The sequence below is a fragment of the Nomascus leucogenys genome, chromosome 19 (genome assembly GCF_006542625.1).
Source record: "Nomascus leucogenys isolate Asia chromosome 19, Asia_NLE_v1, whole genome shotgun sequence".
In the NCBI taxonomy this organism is placed as follows: Eukaryota; Metazoa; Chordata; class Mammalia; order Primates; family Hylobatidae; genus Nomascus; species Nomascus leucogenys.
Genome location: NC_044399.1, coordinates 65,824,222 through 65,843,645, shown reverse-complemented (window position 1 = coordinate 65,843,645; position 19,424 = coordinate 65,824,222). Strand labels below are relative to the sequence as shown.

The 19,424-nt window shown below is 36.1% G+C and overlaps 1 protein-coding gene across 3 annotated transcripts in view; it reads left to right on the top strand.

Moving 5' to 3' along the window:
• The window catches only part of MAP2K4 (mitogen-activated protein kinase kinase 4), a 124,258-nt gene that overhangs the window by 65,601 nt on the left and 39,233 nt on the right, over positions 1 to 19,424 (top strand). For all 3 annotated transcript variants that reach the window (XM_003262590.3, XM_003262591.3, XM_030799363.1), the window contains one exon: positions 10,592 to 10,711. In XM_003262590.3, coding sequence (XP_003262638.1) covers positions 10,592 to 10,711 — 120 coding nt within the window. The remainder of the gene's footprint in view (positions 1 to 10,591; positions 10,712 to 19,424) is intronic.

Below are 19,424 nucleotides of genomic sequence, written 5' to 3'. Positions count from 1 at the left end.
CTCATCTATATGTTAACCAGCTCTCTGGTTAAATATAAAGGGGTAAAGCCCAGAGTTCAGACCAAATGTTTGAAGAGGCAGTTAGGATTAGGTTTCTGAGCTTCGGTTAGAGAAATTCAGATCTGGGAGAAACACCTAGCATCATCAGTCAGAATCAGGATGCCACAGAAAATCTAGGGACACAGGAGAAAAGAGAAAGAGTAAATGAAATGTCACAGCTTAGACCATGGGCTTACAAGCTCAGATGGCTGACAGAGGGAAGAAAACGGTAAGCCTCTGATGCCTGACAGTATATTCTCCACCTGACTCTGCCTGCAGTGTAAAAAATCCTGCATGCCTAGAGTACCAGCTTCCCTGTTGTTTTCTAGCAGGCTCATGTCCAGATTGACTTCTTGAAGGTATGCATGCCCTTTTCATGTTTGTAGAATATGTGCGAAAAACCAAAGGAACGTGGAAGAGTAAGAATGAAAATGAGAGGGAATATAAGGACTGAAGTACCTGTCACTAAAGGTGATGGCAGGCAGTGGAATCTGAATTGTTGTGTGAAGGGTTAATACTGTAATAAAGCTGTCATCTCATTGAAGAACTGAATAATATTGAGCAGGTAGGTGGGAATAAGAATGTATCATGTTAAATTTGTCATTGTGGATCATTATGATGACTTTTCAGTCTTCTGCTTGAGAAATTATCTGGGTTAATCAGGAAAAACAGATCTGTTGTTTGAGGGTAGGTGCATAGGCCGGACTGAGTTAGCAATGTGACCTGATATGCAAGAGTTTCAAGTGTTTTCTTTCTGTTGGAGATCTGCCTAGCTTGTCTTGTTCTTTTGAACACCAAGTCTACCCTTTCAACTCTACTGTTTCATTGATGTGAGTCTTGCTGATTCTGGCCTGTTAACCTGATTTTGATTCCTGCAATCCTGCCTCTCCTTGGTATTTGGATTTTGACTTTAGTGTCCTTGACCTGGAATTGAGACCCAGCCTAATCTTGATGCTTGGTAGTAAGGACTAGAGCCCTCTGCTGACAGTATCAGCAGCCCACAGCTCAGCTGTTCCCTGAGCAGAACCGAACTTTAATCTGCTGGTTGGGTAGGCCTCCCTGGTGTAGATAGTATGGCGAGTATGGGAAGTATGGCTTGGCTTATTTTACTGCCACTGGAGAGACCATGCCACTTCTGTCAAAAGTTCCATTACCAAATGATTTCAGTGGGGATTATGATGATGAATAATGATTTGAGGAGGTTCATTTTAGTGTTTAAACATTGGTCTTGCATGTTCTGAAAGCACTAGAATGATACTGGGATGGGCTTCAATTGGAAAAGTTCCTTTTTGATGGCATAGAGTACTTTGTTAGGCCATTTTATTCACTTCCAAAGGGCCGCAGTGATCATATTTGATTATCCAAATCATCTGTGGGATGCAGATGTCATGGCTTTTTTGTTTAGAATTGAGACCGTAATCTAATATCCTATGCCGTCGTTCGGTCAGATCATGTGACTTAATTAAGGCATCTGTGATTGAGCTGTATTCTTTTATGCTTCCTAATATTGCTTAAAAGCTGTGGTGGTCATATGAAAAGTGTAAGTAGAGCATTTCCAGGAGGAGGCATATTCAAGAGATGTGGCAGGGCTGTCCTCTAGGCAGCCTTGATTTTGAACTCAGGTTGCTTATGTAGATGGGGTTGGAATTCCCAGTATACATGTGTGTTTGTTTTGCTGTCACTCCAAGTTAATGTTTTTCAGACTGTGGTTTGTTCCATTAACAGAATTGTATGTGCAACCCAAGAAATAAAACAGCCAAAATCAGTACTGTTTGGGGTTATGTGAGGGTGGGAAGTAGAGACTCTACCTGCAGCCATATTGGAAGCCCTTGGAGCACCAGCTCCGAGGAATTAATAGGGGCACAATTAAGACAGTTTGGAAATGGTTGCTCTAGATGAATTTTAGTCAATCATTATGTGTTTTTGAACATTCTAGAGATCTGGTTTCTGAAACCTTCTACCATCACTTGATTAAACTGAATGAATTTTGACATTGGACTAAATCCCAGCTTATATAGTTATCTGGAGAAAAACCGTTTTTTTTGTTGTTGTTGTCTTTTGTTTTTTTTTTGAGACAGTTTCACTCCGTCGCCCAGGCTGGAGTGCAGTGGCACAATCTTGGCTCACTGCAACCTCTGCCTCCTGGGTTCAAGCGATTCTCCTGCCTCAGCCTCCCAAGTAGCTGGGACTAAAGGCACGCACCACCACACCCGGCCAATTTTTGTATTATTAGTAGAGGCAGGGTTTCACCACGTTGGCTAGGCTGGTCTTGAACTACTGACCTCAGGTGATCTGCCCACCTCAGCCTCCCAAAGTGCTGGGATTACAGGCGAGAGCCACCACGCCCAGCCAAAAACCTGTCTTACCATACCTCACTCTGCATGGGTGTCATTTGAACGAGTATTTGATATATTTCCTGCGTATTTTCTTTCATTCTTTGTCATCTTATGGCTATGCCTCTGAAATTTGTTGTATATGTCAGATTTCTACTGTTACCTCACTTTATTGTCGTAAGTACTGAAATGATAATCTGTCATTTATGGTCTTTAGACCCTTAAAAATTTCATTGCCAAGATTGACATTGTTTCTTTAAATGTGGATGATGTGGTTAGTAAAGAGGAAGAAGATGATACCACTCTTAAGAAGGCATGTCAGACTTGTTCCATTAACTCGGTCCTCAGGGCAGCTCTTCCCATAATGTAATATAACGCATGCTTTTGGAACTGATCTCCCAGGTGCTCTGATAATACATAGCAGAAGGTAAGGTAAAAGGAATTAAGTGGATCTCAGTATCCCCAGTGAGAAGAATGGGGTATTACTATTAATTAATTAATTAGTGAGGCTAAGATACAACTGGGAGTTTATTAAATTGATTTTAAAAGACTTGAATGATTTTTGCAATTAAGAATTAGCATTCTTTCTTCTGCCCTTAGTAAAATCATATGTGCTTTCATAATTTAAAATAATTGACTTAACAGACACTTATTTTTTCACAGGAAAGCAAGATTTACATCTGTGATCAGCATTCTAGATAACTTGCTTGCTTCTTTTACTGTTTGTTTTGGTTAATGTTGCCATCTGCTTTGACCTTATTAATGATGGCTTTGTGAGATATCATGGCCATTTTTGTGTGTGATCTGTTTAGAAGACTCTAGCTGATAAGGAGGAACTCATACCACAAATTAGGAAAATAAGAATACCCAAGATTTTCTGCAGCCCAGAGGAAGGTGATAGGATATTGATGTGCTGCTATGGTTTCTAGGATTTTCCAACTTTGTATTACAACTGAATTCTGGACATTTTTGCTGGGAAAGCAGCATATTTGTAGGGCTCAAAATAGTAGGGACACTGCAGGAGTGTGATCCTTGCTCTCCTGTCCTCTACATCACTAACTTTGGTTGATCTGATGTCAATCATTGACTAGCAGTGGATTCCCCTTCACATTTTATTTATAGACAGTAACCTTAAGAGGGATCTTTACCAAGGATTACTTAATGAACAATGAAGGGTATGTTTATGGCATAGCAGTATTGGTGTTTGTAGATCACAGAAACTGGATGCATTTTCAAAATATTACAACTGTATTGTAATATGTATAAATTATATATAATATATTACATATAATATATAATTATATAATATTAAATATATATAATATATAAAATATTAAGATAATCTTTGTTCTTTTCTTTTGATTTTTTTTTTTTTTTGAGACGGAGTCTCGCTCTGTTGCCCAAGCTGGAGTGCAGTGGTGCAATCTCGGCTCGCTGCAAGCTCCGCCTCCCGAGTTCACGCCATTCTCCTGCCTCAGCCTCTCCGAGTAGCTGGGACTACAGGCGCCTGCCACCACGCCTGGCTAATTTTTTGTATTTTTAGTAGAGAGGGGTTTCACCATGGTCTCGATCTCCTGACCTCGTGATCTGCCCGCCTTGGCCTCCCAAAGTGCTGGGATTACAAGCGTGAGCCACTGCGCCCGGCCTCTTCTTTTGATTTTTAATGCTGAACCTTTGCTATATCACTCTTCATTTTCTGTGGAGAGGAGGTCCCATGTGCTGTGTTTGCTCATGTACTAGTTCTAGGATTTCTGCATGGGTGATAAAATATTTACCAATATCTACCTGGTACAAAAGGTAGACAACTGTCATCATAGGGAGCTTGCGATTTGCTTCTTGTCTTGGGTGTGGTGGTTTTAGCTATCATATAATTGGACAGGACAATTGGCAATTACTTGAAATACAGAATACACATTCTTTTTTTTTTTTTTTGAGATGGAGTCTTGCTCTGTCACCCAGGCTGGAATGCAGAGGCACGATCTCGGCTCGCTGCGAGCTCTGCCTCCCGGGTTCATGCCATTCTCCTACCTCAGCCTCCCCTGCAGCTGGGACTACAGGTGCACACCACCACACCTGGCTAATTTTTTTGTATTTTTAGTAGAGACGGGGTTTCACCGTGTTAGCCAGGATGGTTTCGATCTCCTGACCTCCTGATCCACCCACCTCAGCCTCCCAAAGTGCTGGGATTACAGGTGGGAGCCACCCTGCCCGGCCCAGAATACAGATTCTTTGGGTAACCTTTGATGATAGTAGGTGCTTATGTAGGGGAACAAGCCCCCTGCACTGAAGTATGGGCTTTAGCTAACCTAGTTATAGCAGATTCCACACAGATTGCTGAAGAGTAAATACCTTCTGGTATTCTGATTTTGGTTGGTGGTAAATTGGAAATGATGCTTTGCCTTGCTAATGGCCAAATTACTAGTAGCTTGCATTATTTTATCTTGTGTCTATTTGTTTTAATTGGTGCCTGGAATAATCTCTAAAGCCCTATACTGATTTCCTCTAATGATTGAATTCATCACCTTGCTGAGTTTCATTGTGTCTGAGTCCTAATTTCTGATCCAGGAAATCACCTGTCTTTTACTTTGGAATACTCTACCTATTCCTAACTTCTCTAAGCAGCTACAGGTGTACCTGTGCAGCAGGGAGATGTGTCTCCTACTCTGCTCTTACTGTCTTTTTATACTGCCCTCTGGGACACTCAGCTGAGCCATACAAACACCTGACAAGAATTTGTCATGTGAGAATTTAGAGATCTGCCAGGACTGATGGTCATGTCCTTCCATGTCAGTTTTCCCATTTCTTATGCTCCTCACATCTCATTCCTCCATGCATTGTCTCCATTTCAAAACAAAACAAAAATAGCATCAGTTAGAATTGATAGCCATTTTGTAAGTTTATTTGATTATGTTGCTGTTTTCAAGTGTGTCTGTGGCACCACTGCTTTCTAAAGTCGTTTTCTGGACTCCTAAGTTCTTGATTGCTTACATGTTTGCTGATGACTCATATCCTTTTTGTCTAGAATGTTCAGATCCTAGGAACTGACATCTGTCATGTCCTCTGTGGAACTTCTGTTTATGAAGTGCATATATGACTTGTCATCCAATCCTTTTTTACTCTTGAGTCTTTTGAGTATATAATGACCTATTATTTTCCCTTTCTCCATGCAGGAATGGGATCAGGTAACCCAGAGTGCGTCTTCACACACATTTTTCAAGAGCTTGACTTGGTAGGAAGGAAAACTGGGTTGATTTGGGAGAATCAGTAGTTGTCACATCAGGACACCAGCAGTCACAGAATGGGTCATTTCAAGGCAGGCCCTGGTGCTTTGGGATAATGTGTGTGCTGACCTCTCTAGTAAGTGAGATAGATATCTTTGAGCCCCCTAACATGGAGATGTAAGGGTTAACTCCGAATCAGGGTGACTGGCAAGGACTACTATCAGAATCAGCCAGGTATTTATTGAGTGTCTAGGCACAATGCTACTTCGTGACCTGCTTCTTAGGACCTATAACGTGAGCCTTTATTTTGCCTCGTCTGCAACTCCACCCTTAGCCATTGCGTTGTCAGCCTGCCTTCCTTTGCCACATTTGAGTCTTCCTAACCTTACCCCTTAATAGCGATCACTTCATCATCATGCTCTTTCCCACTATCCCTTCTCCCTGTCTCTTCCCACCCATTAAAACAAATTTAGAAAATGAAGGGAAACAAATAAACAAAAAGTCACCATTATGGTGGGATTGAGGCATAATATCTGAGTAAGAAGGGAATAAATTAGATTTCCTTGACAGTATATACTGCCTATTTCTGTCCATCCTCTTATTTGCTTCTTTTTCTTTGCTCTTCCACTCCAGTCCTTAAGTGAGTTTAGTTTTATTAGTTCCTCTTGTCCCTTTTCATGATAACAATGTGTCATAGTCTGCTTTAAAGTTTTTCATACTTACCGATGTTAGTTTTATTGCTAGTCATTCATCCCTGATGAGCACCAACAAATTGTATGTGAGAGATGGATTTGGTAGGGTTTGGATATGAGGCTGGAGAATTGTGTCACTGTGAAGAGAGAGCTCCCCTGGAGATCTCAGCGTAAAGTTAGAGGACACCTAGAACAGCGCCACATTTACATAGTTCTTCAGTATCAGTAAAAGGGTTATTTATACTTTAAATTCAAGTTGTTAAAAATGGAGGCATTCCACATGAGGCTAAATATTATTCAAGATTTTGATCAATAGATGTTATAAGCTATCAACATTTAAATCTACCAATGACTTCCAGGTGCCATGTTGCACAAAAAGAAGGAAAGCAACCTTTCAACAACTTGGAATTTGGGACATCTCTATATGATTGGGACTGTTCACCAAGTGGATGTTGCTGTGTTTTGTGATGAGGTGGAGTAGGGGGCAAAGGGTTCATTTGTAACTGAACATTTTTAGCTTGTCCTATGGGACTTGTTAACTTTCTATTACTGCAGCCTAATCCATACAGAACTCCCAACAACTAAATTTGTGGCTGATCCAACCAATGGCATGAGTTGGACTGGCAGTTTTAGAAAAAATACACTCTTTGGAATTTTTTTTTTAATTGGACAAGAACCATGCATAATATTAATAGTCTTAAAGCCAGAGAACTGGGAATGTAATCTTTTTTCCCTGTGTCTCTAAGTGACTCTGAATTGGAGTGATGTTGGCATTTCTGACTTGTATCTACCTGCTGTTTTTATTGGCATTTACCTGCTTTACTGGGCTTATACTCAACCTTGAATACAGATTTGGACACCAATTAAAAAAAACTAACTTCAAGTTTATAAATTTCTTTACTATAGAAAACTACTTATATATGTAGAGTAGTAATTTTGTTTTGATTTTCAGTGTTTTCTTTATGTTATATTCCAAATAAAGTAAAACTTGAAATAATCTGAAAATACTTTTTATTATTGGGAAAGAGATGTGGATTTTTTTCAAGAAACACAATTTAATTTGTCCTGGGGGCGTGTAATAACTTAAGCTAAGTTAGTAAAGTAGTGTTAAGTAAAAGAGCTCAGTAACCCCATAATGAACAAGAATGATTTTGAAAATAGTATAAAAAACTTAATGTTCTTGAGTTGATTTTCTTAAGTATTTTATGGTTTCTTGTAGTTTTCATTCTACTATTTACTGCCAGGGAAAAAAGGTTTGTTGAGCTTAAGTAAACAGCCCTATCTAACTTTTTAATTTATATAAATAAATGAAATTTTCCTGCTATTCAAAGTTTTTTATCAATGGTTGTTGCTTCTGAGTATTGTGATTATGAGGATTTCAAGTCATATAATTGGCGTCACCTTTGTACTTCCATTTTTCTGTGCTCTTAAGGACAGCTTTATAAAGGGAAGAGAAGTTTGTTCTTATTGATGTTCAATTTTTAGGTAGTTATGCTCCTTTAATGTTAGAAGATCCTGCACTAACTTGATTCAAATGTAGAAGTCTTTCCCATAGATATTGTTTTGATGGCCCATTAGAAAAACTTTCTTCGTAGTAGTTTTAGTCTCTTAAGTATTCTCTAATTTGAATCGTTGATTGTCATTATGTATTCTACTTGAGTTATTTATTGAGTTATTAAAATCACTAATTTGAAGTTACTGCTGTTATAGGCATGTGTTTGTAGTTAATCCCCTTTTGGGGTCCTTTAGGCCTTTTGAAATAGTTTATTAATTGCTCACATATGATAAATGTTACAGTTCAACCCTAAAACATTAGTATAATTAAGAGTTAGCTGTACTTGCTCAATTCCAAACAATTCAGATGCAATACCAGCAGCTACTTTTCTACCCACTGCCAGATACTTGGACAAAATGTTCGGAGACTGTGGGGGAGGTGTTGATCTATTGAAAAGCACAATCAATTTCATGTTAGACTAGTAGGCCATTCAGCTGCTCTGTGTTCTATTTTGTACTAGAAGTGACATTAAAGAATACTTACAGATGAATAGATTTTCCTGCCAGTGCTGATGATCTCAAAGGTTAGAGCTGTGCTAGGAACTCTCTACATTCTGGTTAGTAACAATTCTGTCAGAGATTGTCTCAGTGTTAGGTATCAGTAAGATGTTGGAACTTCAGTTAGGCCTTTAGATCATGTAGTCCATATATCCTTTCTGTAGCTACAGTAGGGTTTTCGGACACGGGCTCGCTCCCAAAAGTCAGTTATTGATGATAACTATTGAGATTTTGACTGTAATATGCTTCCTAGTTGAAATATAAATATTTGTACAAATGTATATTTAGCATACCACACAACCAGTTTTGTGAAACAAAAAATAAACTAGTAAAGAGGACACCTTTTAAAAATAGTAGTTTATGTGTGTTAGTGTATTTCCATTTGCCAATATATTCATACTAGTAAAAATAGAAAAAACTACATTTGTTAACACCTTTTAATAGTGAGAGGTAGAAATCTTCCCCAACCAAAGGGTTATTTGATTTTTCTTCCCTACTTGTCTCTAATTAACAACTCTTCGTCTGTTTTAAATTTAGATATATAGGATTATTAAGATTCTTTTATAAATAATTACCTTCCTGAATTAGCATTTTCACAGCTACACTTTTAGAGTTATTTTTTAAAAAACAGGTATAAAGGTAAAATATTTACAAAAATTATTACATCATGCTTTGAACAAATACAGATCACATCTCTGGGCTATTTTGACTTTTAAAAAATATCCTTTCTGAGCAAACATGCTGAAGTTGATTTAAAAGTAAGATTATTAATCCATAAACTTTGAAAATAATCAAAATGAGAAAGAAGGGAAACTTTCCTTAACGTTAATAGAACTAGTCTTGTTTCTATTTTTCATTCTTATTTTAGTCCTTGTTTATCTGAGCATTGATATTTAATATAAAAGTTGTAGGTAAATCTGTGTATATAACATAGATGCCAGTTAATAAATTTTATTTGCTTATGAAATACTGTAGGTAGCAAGCTGTAAATTTTAAGTAGCAAAATTAAATTTGTTTGGAATATATGGAATTCCTCAAAAATGAAACTGAAAGAACCTACTTCTGTTCCTTAAACAACTGCTTATTCTCATGTCACATGAAATGGGCTCAAGAATTTAATTGACTGCCTTCATCCCTTTCAAGAACATTGACAGATACCTCGAAGTCTTTGGAAGACAAAATGCCACCTTGTGTATTTTTTGATACTAACTTGCCTTGTAAGTACATACTATGTATTGTACACAGTGGCATGGTGTGACATTGTGAACTTTTTTATGAGAACAGAAGTTGTTTGCATGCTTTGATGTTAAACTATAATTTTATTATTAATTTTTTATAATTTCTGAACATGATTCTTTCCTATATTGTCCCTCCCAACACCTCTGTGTTCTATACTGTTCCTGAAGAAGAGGTGGGAGGTGGGGTACTTAATGTTTTCTGGCAGTCTCTTAGAAATGTGCAAAGAAATTGTTGTACAGCTTGGTTAGGAATATATTCCTGGTCTGCAGTATATGGGGGAGTGCTTTAGCACCTTAGGAATAGACAAAAAGAGCCCTCTGTTTCCTCATTTTTAGGTTTTCTTCCACAGGTTTATGCTGCCCTGCATGCTGACTCATGGGTTGGAGAGTCAGGTAGAACTTTTTGTTTTTAATGTATAGAAAGTGCAGTTAAAGGACAGAGTCCCAATCTAGGATTTTGGAGACCTGGGTTCTTCCCTGTGCACTGCTCCTATACTAGTATTCATTTTCTCCGGTTCTGGACTATTTCCCGTCTTTATGAATGAGGACACTGTGGTATGGGGATGCTAGTGAGTGAAGAGGGATGTTCTTGCATTGAATGCCTAGATTGCGTACAATTTTGAAACGGTGATTAAAAGTATGTATACAGCTACTTATAATTATTCATATGAAACTGTTACAACTCATTATCATTTTTTTTATATTTGCATGTGGGGGTTAATTTTTACTGCCTAAGAACTTTGTTGCATAACTCCCAACATTATTAGTAAATGCTCATGGTTAAATTGCCCTGTCTCCTTTAAAGGATTTCTAAGTGCTGTTTGTTAAACTTTCTGTGATTAAAGTAATTCTTGTGAAGTATAAGGAAAGATGATAATTTTCATATCTGGTATTTGTGAAGTTTGCTTGGTAATTTTTAGTCTCGTAGCGGTTTTTCTCTACCACGAGACTAAAAATTATTGTTTTTTTGACAAAATTATTTTGTTTTTTTGACATCTTCTGTCATTCTTTTCCAGAGAATTCGGTCAACAGTGGATGAAAAAGAACAAAAACAACTTCTTATGGATTTGGATGTAGTAATGCGGAGTAGTGATTGCCCATACATTGTTCAGTTTTATGGTGCACTCTTCAGAGAGGTAGGAATAAACTGGGTTTTAGCTGACTAATGAATATCTAATTGGGACAAATGAAGATGGCAGGATTCGATTCTATTCTTAAATGCCATACATTAGTAATAAGTTAATATCTCAGTATCTTAGTATGTAACCATGATAATCTACATATTAACTTTTGACTCTTTTTGCAGTGGTGGGTAAGGGGTGAATCACACGTGTGTTTGTGTGTGTGTATTTTAGTATTTGTGGCTGTCATTTGTAAATCTCATACAAATATTTTCTGTTCTTTAAGAACCTGAAAAATCAGCTGACTTCTAAATATCAGCACTTTTGCTATAGTTTTAGATTTTCATTGGGCCTTGAGCAATGCCCCCCCCCGCCAACTTTATATTTTAACTTTTACTCATCTGTCATCAAGTGTATATCTGCATTTAATATAAACACTTATGTGTCCCTGCCCATAATCCTGAAGTATACCCATCAGACATGGAAATTAACAATTACAATATAAATTGTTTTTTTCTAATTCTTTTATCCAGATTTTTGTGTAGAAACTAAAGCTCTAATTTCTTGGTCTCATATTCATGTTTCTTCTTTTGGCCTCTGGTTATTTTATGTCCCAACTTGGGTTATCATTTCTGCCTCCAGCTCTCAATCCACTTACTCATCTCCAGTCATCCAGCTGCCTGAAATGTGGAAGTGAGTTTGGGCTAGGGGTAGAACTGGAGCTGTAAATGAATTAATACATTATGGTATCCTAGACCGCCATCAAAAATTGTGATACTTAGTTGAGTAGGACTTGAACTGAACTGCTAAGCATTTCAAATACTCTTTAAAAAAAAATACCTTTCTCATTTTGCAAATGTTAGGACGAATAGCTGGGTTGTTACAAACTGGTAAGAAAAACCCTCCTGCTCTCTTCTTTTTGGGACGGGATTATCGAGTGTATCCTTGGGGTTTTTGTTGTTATTGGCTTTAAAATTAATATATATTTTTGAAACAGGGCTGAATGTAGCACTGAATAGAAATATATGAAATCTTATAATTGGAAACAATGTTAGAGGTTAGTTAATTCTAAACCTAATTCTGAAATTTTTGTTTTTCTGGGCTCTTACTAGGTAACTAGTAACAACACATTCTACTTCATGACAGAGACCATTTCTTTGTTGAATCACTAATTGTTAATTTTCAACTCATGTAGTTTCTTTCTATTCCTGTCTTTTTACTTTTTAATAATGAGAATATTCATTTTTATGACCAGATATACTGAATTTATTAATTTTCTTCCATCATTTCACATCAGCATTCCATTACATCAGTATACAGTCATGTATTCATGTGCATGACTATATCTTGGACCTAAATATTATGTAATGTTATTTTAAATGTTTGAAACTTTCTTCATGTTGCACAAGAATCTTGCCATATCCTCCTCCCTTTGTTCCCAAACTATGAAATTTCTTCACAATCATTAAATCATCACACCATATGCAGAACAATAGTTAATTAGGGACTGAACTAGATTTTCTCTCCTAACTAGATTCTGTGGTTAGCTTTTTCAGTGCTGTATTCGTTTTCACTATAGACTTTCCCCAGCTCTACCTGAACCCTAAATCACCTCCATAGTGCTGGAATATACCAGTTTATTTCATTTGTTCATTTATTTAATCATTCAAGTACCATTTACATACCTAGCCTCGGGCTAGATAGTGCGGGAGTCTGATTGTGTGAAAAGAAAGCAGAGTAAGCCATATTCATGATTGACAAAGATGTGGAAACAAAGCACGGAAGCTTGGAGTAGTGTCTGAACAATATTCTCATGGTTTTGTTACCATGGATAGCTGAGTCACATTTGGTTTTATGTCTCAGAAAGGTTGAAGGGAGTTGACATACGCAGCTGTAAACACTAACATCTGTTGAATGCTTTGTCGTTTTCACATATGTTTTCTTCCCAATAATCTTCAGGATTTGGTGTTATTATCTATCCCCTTTTTCCAGATAGGAAAATGAAATTTAGTGTGTTTTACAAGTTACACAGCCAACAAGTGGCAGAGATGGGATTCCAGAGACAGAAATCTTGCTGTTCCTTCTATTTTATTAGAAGTGGTCCAGAGATGAAGATATATATATGCTTTTTAAATAAGATTTTTGATATGATAAGATGTGTGATAAGGTGAAGGTTTAGGAACTACACAGTTAAACTGTACAAAGACACAAAATACCTAAGTAGATGAAACATGAACTTTCCTCCCAAATTAGAATGCAATCTGTAATAGATACTTTCTGAATAATAAAAGATTTTTAGAAAAGCAGAAAGTAACTTTTACAATAGTATGTTTTACAATAAAAATATAGTTTTTCAATAGTTTTACAATAAAAGCGTAGTTTTACAATAAAAGTGTTACTTTTATTATTCACCTTTAAAGAGTGAATAGTAAAAGTGTATTCCCGAAGTTACAAAGGTTAAAAATATTGAAATGGCCAGGCACAGTGGCTCAAGCCTGTAATCCCAGCACTTCAGGAGGCCGAGGTGGGCGGATCACAAGGTCAGGAGCCCGAGACCAGCCTGGCCAATATGGTGACACTGCATCTCTATTAAAAATACAAAAATTAGCCAGGCGTGGTGGCACATGCCTGTGGTCCCAGCTACTCGGGAGGCTGAGGCAGAAGAATCACTTGAACCCAGGAGGCGGAGGTTGCAGTGAGCCAAAATCACGCGACTGCCATCCAGCCTGGGCAACAGAACGAGACTCCATCTCAAAAAAAAAAAAAAAAAAAGTGTGTGTGTGTGTGTATATATATATATATATATATTTACATATATATGTAAATAATAAACAGATTGAATAAGACTTTAAAGAAACATTTTTGTTTTGCAGTTGATGACTTACATGCATCTTTTTTGTTGACATGACCTTCAGTTCCAGTAATAGACACAAAATCTGAGTTAATGAAAGGAAATGGTAGAAATGAATGTATGTAGTCAGGACTTTTTAGCTTACCTTACTATCAGTGTGAGAGAGACAGTGCTTTCAATTCCTGTTAATGTGAGACACCCTCCAGGGATTTCATTTCACCTAATTTATACAACCACTAGACTTCAGCTCTTGGTTTGGTTGTCAGCCATCCATCAAGGAGCTTATGAGATGTTCCTTTTCTCATTCTTGCAGCAACTATTTATTTATTTCAATTTAAATGTTATTTAAATTTAAGGGGTACAAGTGCAGTTTTTTTATATGGATATATTGAGCAGTGGTGCAGTTTGTGTTTTTAGTGTATCCATCACCCAAACAATGTAAATTGTACCCATCAAGTAATTTTTCATCATCCACCCCTTTCAACTCCTCCCTCCCTTCTGTGTCTCCAAGGTCTCCAGTTCCGTATTCTGTCCATGTGTGCACATGATTTAGCTCCCCCTTATAAGCAAGAACATGCAGTATTTGTCTTTCTGTTTCTGGGTTGTTTCACTAAAGATAATGGCCTCTAGTGTATCCATGTTGCTACAAAAAAACAAAACAAAGCAAAAAAACATGATTTCATTCTTTTTTTAATGGCTGTCAGTGTTCTATTGTGTATATATGTCACATTTTAAAAAATGTGGACATTTAGGTTGATTCCATGACTTTGCTATTATACATAGTGCTGCCATAAGCATACCAGTGCAGATATCTTTTTGATATAATGATTTATTTTTCTTTGGGTAGACACCCAGTAGTAGGATTGCTAGATCAAATGGTAGTTCCACTAATTAGAGATTAATCTTGCTGTTGGGTAATATTGAGCTTCTGAAAGTTCCATCACTTATTCAGAGCAGTGAATAATACTTAATACTGAAGTTGGTAACTTCTATGTTGCCATTGTCTTCAACCATGCATATTTCTTTCTAGGATGGAATCAAACTCAAAAAAGTCCAAAGTACAGCTTGGATTTGGTTTAGATAAGTTATTAGGTCACTCAATTGCACAGGTTCCTAAAAGTCATTTTCAGGCTTTGCAGGTAGGTGGAAAAAAGAGCTTGATAATTGAATAATGGAAGTAACTTTTAGCCTATATTTTACAAAAAAGACCTATCATTTATCTTAACAGTGCTGAAACCTAGTATCACTTAAAAATTTTTCTAATACATAAAATTTGAGAATTTCGTAGCAGGTAAACTCTTATTTTAAACATCTTTTGAGGTTGGGCAATAAATTCTAGTGCAGAAAGCACTGTTCTCAGTAACTTGTGAATGTAGAAGTTCATCAGATTATAGAAAGCAGTGATGCTGGCTGCGAGTTACCTCCCTCTTTTTTATCCTTACTTCCACCCCTCTTCTCCTTTCCCTCTTCTTTCCCCTTGCAAGTTTTAAATGCAGCTTGTGGAGGTAAAATTGACATCTGATAAACTTCCCATATGTAAAGTGTACAGTTTGATATGTTTGAACAAATGTATACACCTGTAGAATTATCACCAAAATCAAGGTAATGAATATACCCATCACTCACGAGTTTCCTTACACCACGTAGGTAATACCTGCCACCTCTCTGCTGTCCCCATCCTCAGATAACCACTGACGTGCTTTATGCCATTATAGATTAATTTGTATTTTCTAGATTTTATATAAACGGAATCTTACAGTATGTACTTCTCTTTTTCAGTTTGTCGTCTTTCATTCGGCATAATTATCTTGCATTTATCAGTCGTTTATTTCTTTTTATTGCCGAGTACTATCTGTAATGTTCCATTATGCAGATATATCAGTTTGTTACTCATTTACCTGTTGATGGCCATTTGGATTGTTTTCAGTTTTTGTCTGTTACAAATAAAGTTGCTTTGAGCATTTATGTACAATTGTTTGTACATAAGTTTTTATTTTCCTGGGGTAATTACATGGGGGTGGAATGGCTGGATCATATTGTAGGTGTATGTTTAACTTTTTAAAAAATGGACAAACTTTTTTCTAAGGTAGTTGTACCATTTTATACGTTCACCAGTAGTTTTTGAGAGTTCAGCTTCTTCCATGTCTATTCCGGCACTTAGTGTGATCTGTTGTGTTAATCTTTAGCCGTTCTAGTAAATGTGTGGTGGAATCTCTTTGTATTTTTAATTTGCATGTTTCTAATGACTAACAGTGTTGAATGTCTTTTCATGTGCTTATTTACCAGTTGTATGTCTTCTTTGATGAAGTTCCTGTTAAAATCTGTTGTACATTTTTATTTAAATTGGTTTTTTTTGTTACTCAGTTTTGGGAGGTTTTTAAAAATGTGTTTTGAATACAAGTTTATTATCAGACCTATGATTTGCAGATACTGTCTCCTGTCTGTGCTTATCTTTATATATATATTCTTAACAGTGTTTTTGGAGAGCAAAAGTTTTTGATGTTGATATAGGCCAATTTTTAAATTTATGTATCGTGCTTTTGATGTTGTATATAAGAGCTCTTGTCTAACTCAAGCTCACTTAAGATTATCTCTTATGTATTCTCCTAGCAGTTTTATAGTTTTAGGTATCACATTTATACTTACCCATTTGGAGTTAGTTTTTATATATATCGAGAGTTATATATTGATGATTTTTTTTTGCATGTGGATATCCTTTGCACCTTTATCAGATATCAGTTGTCCATACAGATGTGTGTCTACTTCTGGACTATCTGCTCTGTTCCATCGATCTGTTGTTTTTCTCTCTTTGCACTAATCTCACATGGTCTTGGACTACTCCAGCTTTATAGAAAGTCTTCAGATTTGAGAGTGTTGGTCCTTAAACTTTGTTCTTTTAAAAGTTGTTTCGGCTGTTTCATATCCTTTCTATTTTCATGTGGATTTTAGAATCCACTTGTCGATTTCTACCAAAAAAGAACCAAAAAAAACCAACAACAAAAAACAACCTGCTGGGATTTTTGATTGGGATTTTGCTAAATTTGTAGGTCTACTGGGGGAGCATTGATATCTTAACAATATTAAGTCTGTTGACCCTTTACTGTGGCATCTCACTTTATTATTTTACATCTTCTTTAATTTTTCTCAGCAATATTTTATAGTTTTCACTGTATAAGTCTTTCATGTTTTTGCTAGAGTTGCCCTTAAGTGTATAATATTTTAATGCTATAATACATATTTTTAAATTTAATTTTCTCATGTGACTAATATGCACAAATATCATGCGATTTTTTTATATTGATCTTATGTGCAGCAACCTTCCTAAACTCAAAATTCCAGTAGTTTTTTTACCTCCCTTCAGATTTACTACACAGATCATCATTTTGTCTGTGCATAAAGAGAGTTACTCCTTTCTTTCCCAATTAGTTCCTTTATTTATTTTTGTCTTACCTTATTGCACTGGCTAGAACCTTCAGTATGCTGTTGAGTGGATACAGTGAGAGTAGACATCCTTTTTTTTTTTCCTGATCCTAGAGGGAAAGCATTCATGTTTTCATCATTAAATATGATAGTAGCTGTGGACTTTTCATAATTTTTTTTTTTAATCAGGTTAAGGAAGTTTCCTTTTACTCTTAGTTTGCTGAGAGATTTTGTCAGGAATGGATGTTAGATTTTTGTCAAATTCTTTTTCCAGATCCTTGAGATGTTTTCGAGATGTATGATTTGTTTGTTGTTTTAATAATGGTGAGTTATATGAATTGATTTCAGACATTAAACATAGCTTTTATTTCTGGGAGAAATCCAGTTGGTTATGATGTTTTATCTTTTTTATCTATCATTGGATTCAATTTGTTAAATTACTAAAATTTAGCTAATTTGCTAAAATTCATTTAAAATTTTTATATCTGTGAGAGACATTGATGTATAGTTTTCTTTTCTTATTTTTGTCTGACTTGCATCGTTGTAATGCTAGCTTCATCGGATGAGTTGGGAAATATTTCCTCTTCCTGAATTTTCTGGAAGAATTTATATAGAATTGGTATTATTTTTTCCGTAAATATTTGATGGAATTTACCAATGAAGCCACTTGAACTTGGCAATTTCTTTGTAAGAATATTTTTGACTAAATATCCAGCTTCTTTCAAAGATATAGTTCTATTCAAGTTACGTATTTCTTGTCGAGTGATCTTTGGTATTTGTTTCTTTGAAGAAATTTATCCCTTTCATCTAAATTACCAAATTTATTGGAATAAAATTATTCATAATATTTCTTTTTTATTATTTTAATATTGGTAGAGTCTGTAGTGTGTTACTTCTGTCTTCCCTGTCTCCCCCTCCCTCCCACCTGTTTCTGATACCGGTAATTTATGTCTTCTTTTTTTCTTCCCAATTAGTCCAGCTAGAGGTTTATCAGTGTTATTGACAATCTCGATGAACCAGCTAGCTCTCAGTTAAATGATTTTCTTTTCTTTTCTTATCTTAAAAAAAGAAAAGTCAGAGTCTTGCTCTGTGGCCCAGGCTGGAGTGTATTGGCATCATCCTAGCTCAACCCCACCTTGAACTCCTGGGCTCAAGGGATCTTCCCATATCAGTCTCCTGAGTAGCTGGGACTACAGGCATGCACTACCACCACCCTGCTAATTAAATTTTTTTTTATTTTTTTGGAGGTGGAGTCTCACTTTGTTGACCAGGCTAGTCTCAAACTCCTGGCTTCAGGCCATCCTCCCACCTTGGCCCCCTAAAGCATTGGAGTTACAGGTGTGAGCCATTGCGTCTGGCCTCGGTTACATGATTTTCTATATTGCTTTTCTATTATTATTTTTTTTTTTGACGGGGAGTGGGGTCCATTCTGATTGTGGTTTCTTCCTTTTACTTATTTTTGCTTAATTTGCTTTTTTTTGTTTGTTTCTTAAGATGGTCCATGTTCCTTTTAAACTGTGAAATTTTTTAAACATAGACTAAATTACAGAGGAGAAACAGCTACCCAAATCCTATATTGGCATATTTACTCTTTGTATGTCTTTAAATATTATAAATACAATTAAAGCCCTCATCACATTTCCCTTTCCAGATCTCATCACTACGCTGAGTGCTTCCTTTAACTTGTTTGTTTAGGTCATCCATATGTGCATTTTCCCCTACATTTTACATAATATCGCTTTATGTATTTTCACAGTTTAAGTAAATGGAATCCTGTATGCGTTCTCTATTGTACATTTTATTCAACATAGCTTTATTCAACATTTTCAAGATTTATGTAAATATAGATTCGTAATATACAGATTTAGTTAATTTATTTTAACTGTAGTATTCTAATGATTAAATACACCTTATTTTATTTTATTTTTTAGAAATAATCGTAATGTAGATTGCTTCTAATTTTTTTATAATTATAAACAGCACAAAAATGAAGAATTGTTTTGCATGTCTCTTTGACAACTTAGGTTACAGATTATTTAGTATATTTCCCTGGAAATACAATTGCTAGATTTAATGATCAAATGTCTCCAGCTGGAGTACCGACTTAAATTTCCACCAAAATTTCTATATCAAGAATTGTATTTGGTATCAGCCATTCCTGACTGTTAGTAGCTTGCTTACTTTATAGTTTCAGTTGTTAAGGTTACCTCATGATCCACGTTGGCTCCTAGAGTTCAGCTATCATGTCCACACAAAGGAAAAGAAAAGGGAAGAGCTAAAAGGATTTTCCTGGAGTCACGAACCAATGGTTTTGTGTTGATACCTCTTTGGCTCTTTTCTTTACATTTAAAGACTGGGAAATGTAGATTTTTAGCCACATACATTGTACAGAGGAAAGGGGGAATGTTTATTGAGTACGCCATCAGCATTTACTGTCACAGATCTCCTTTTACCTGG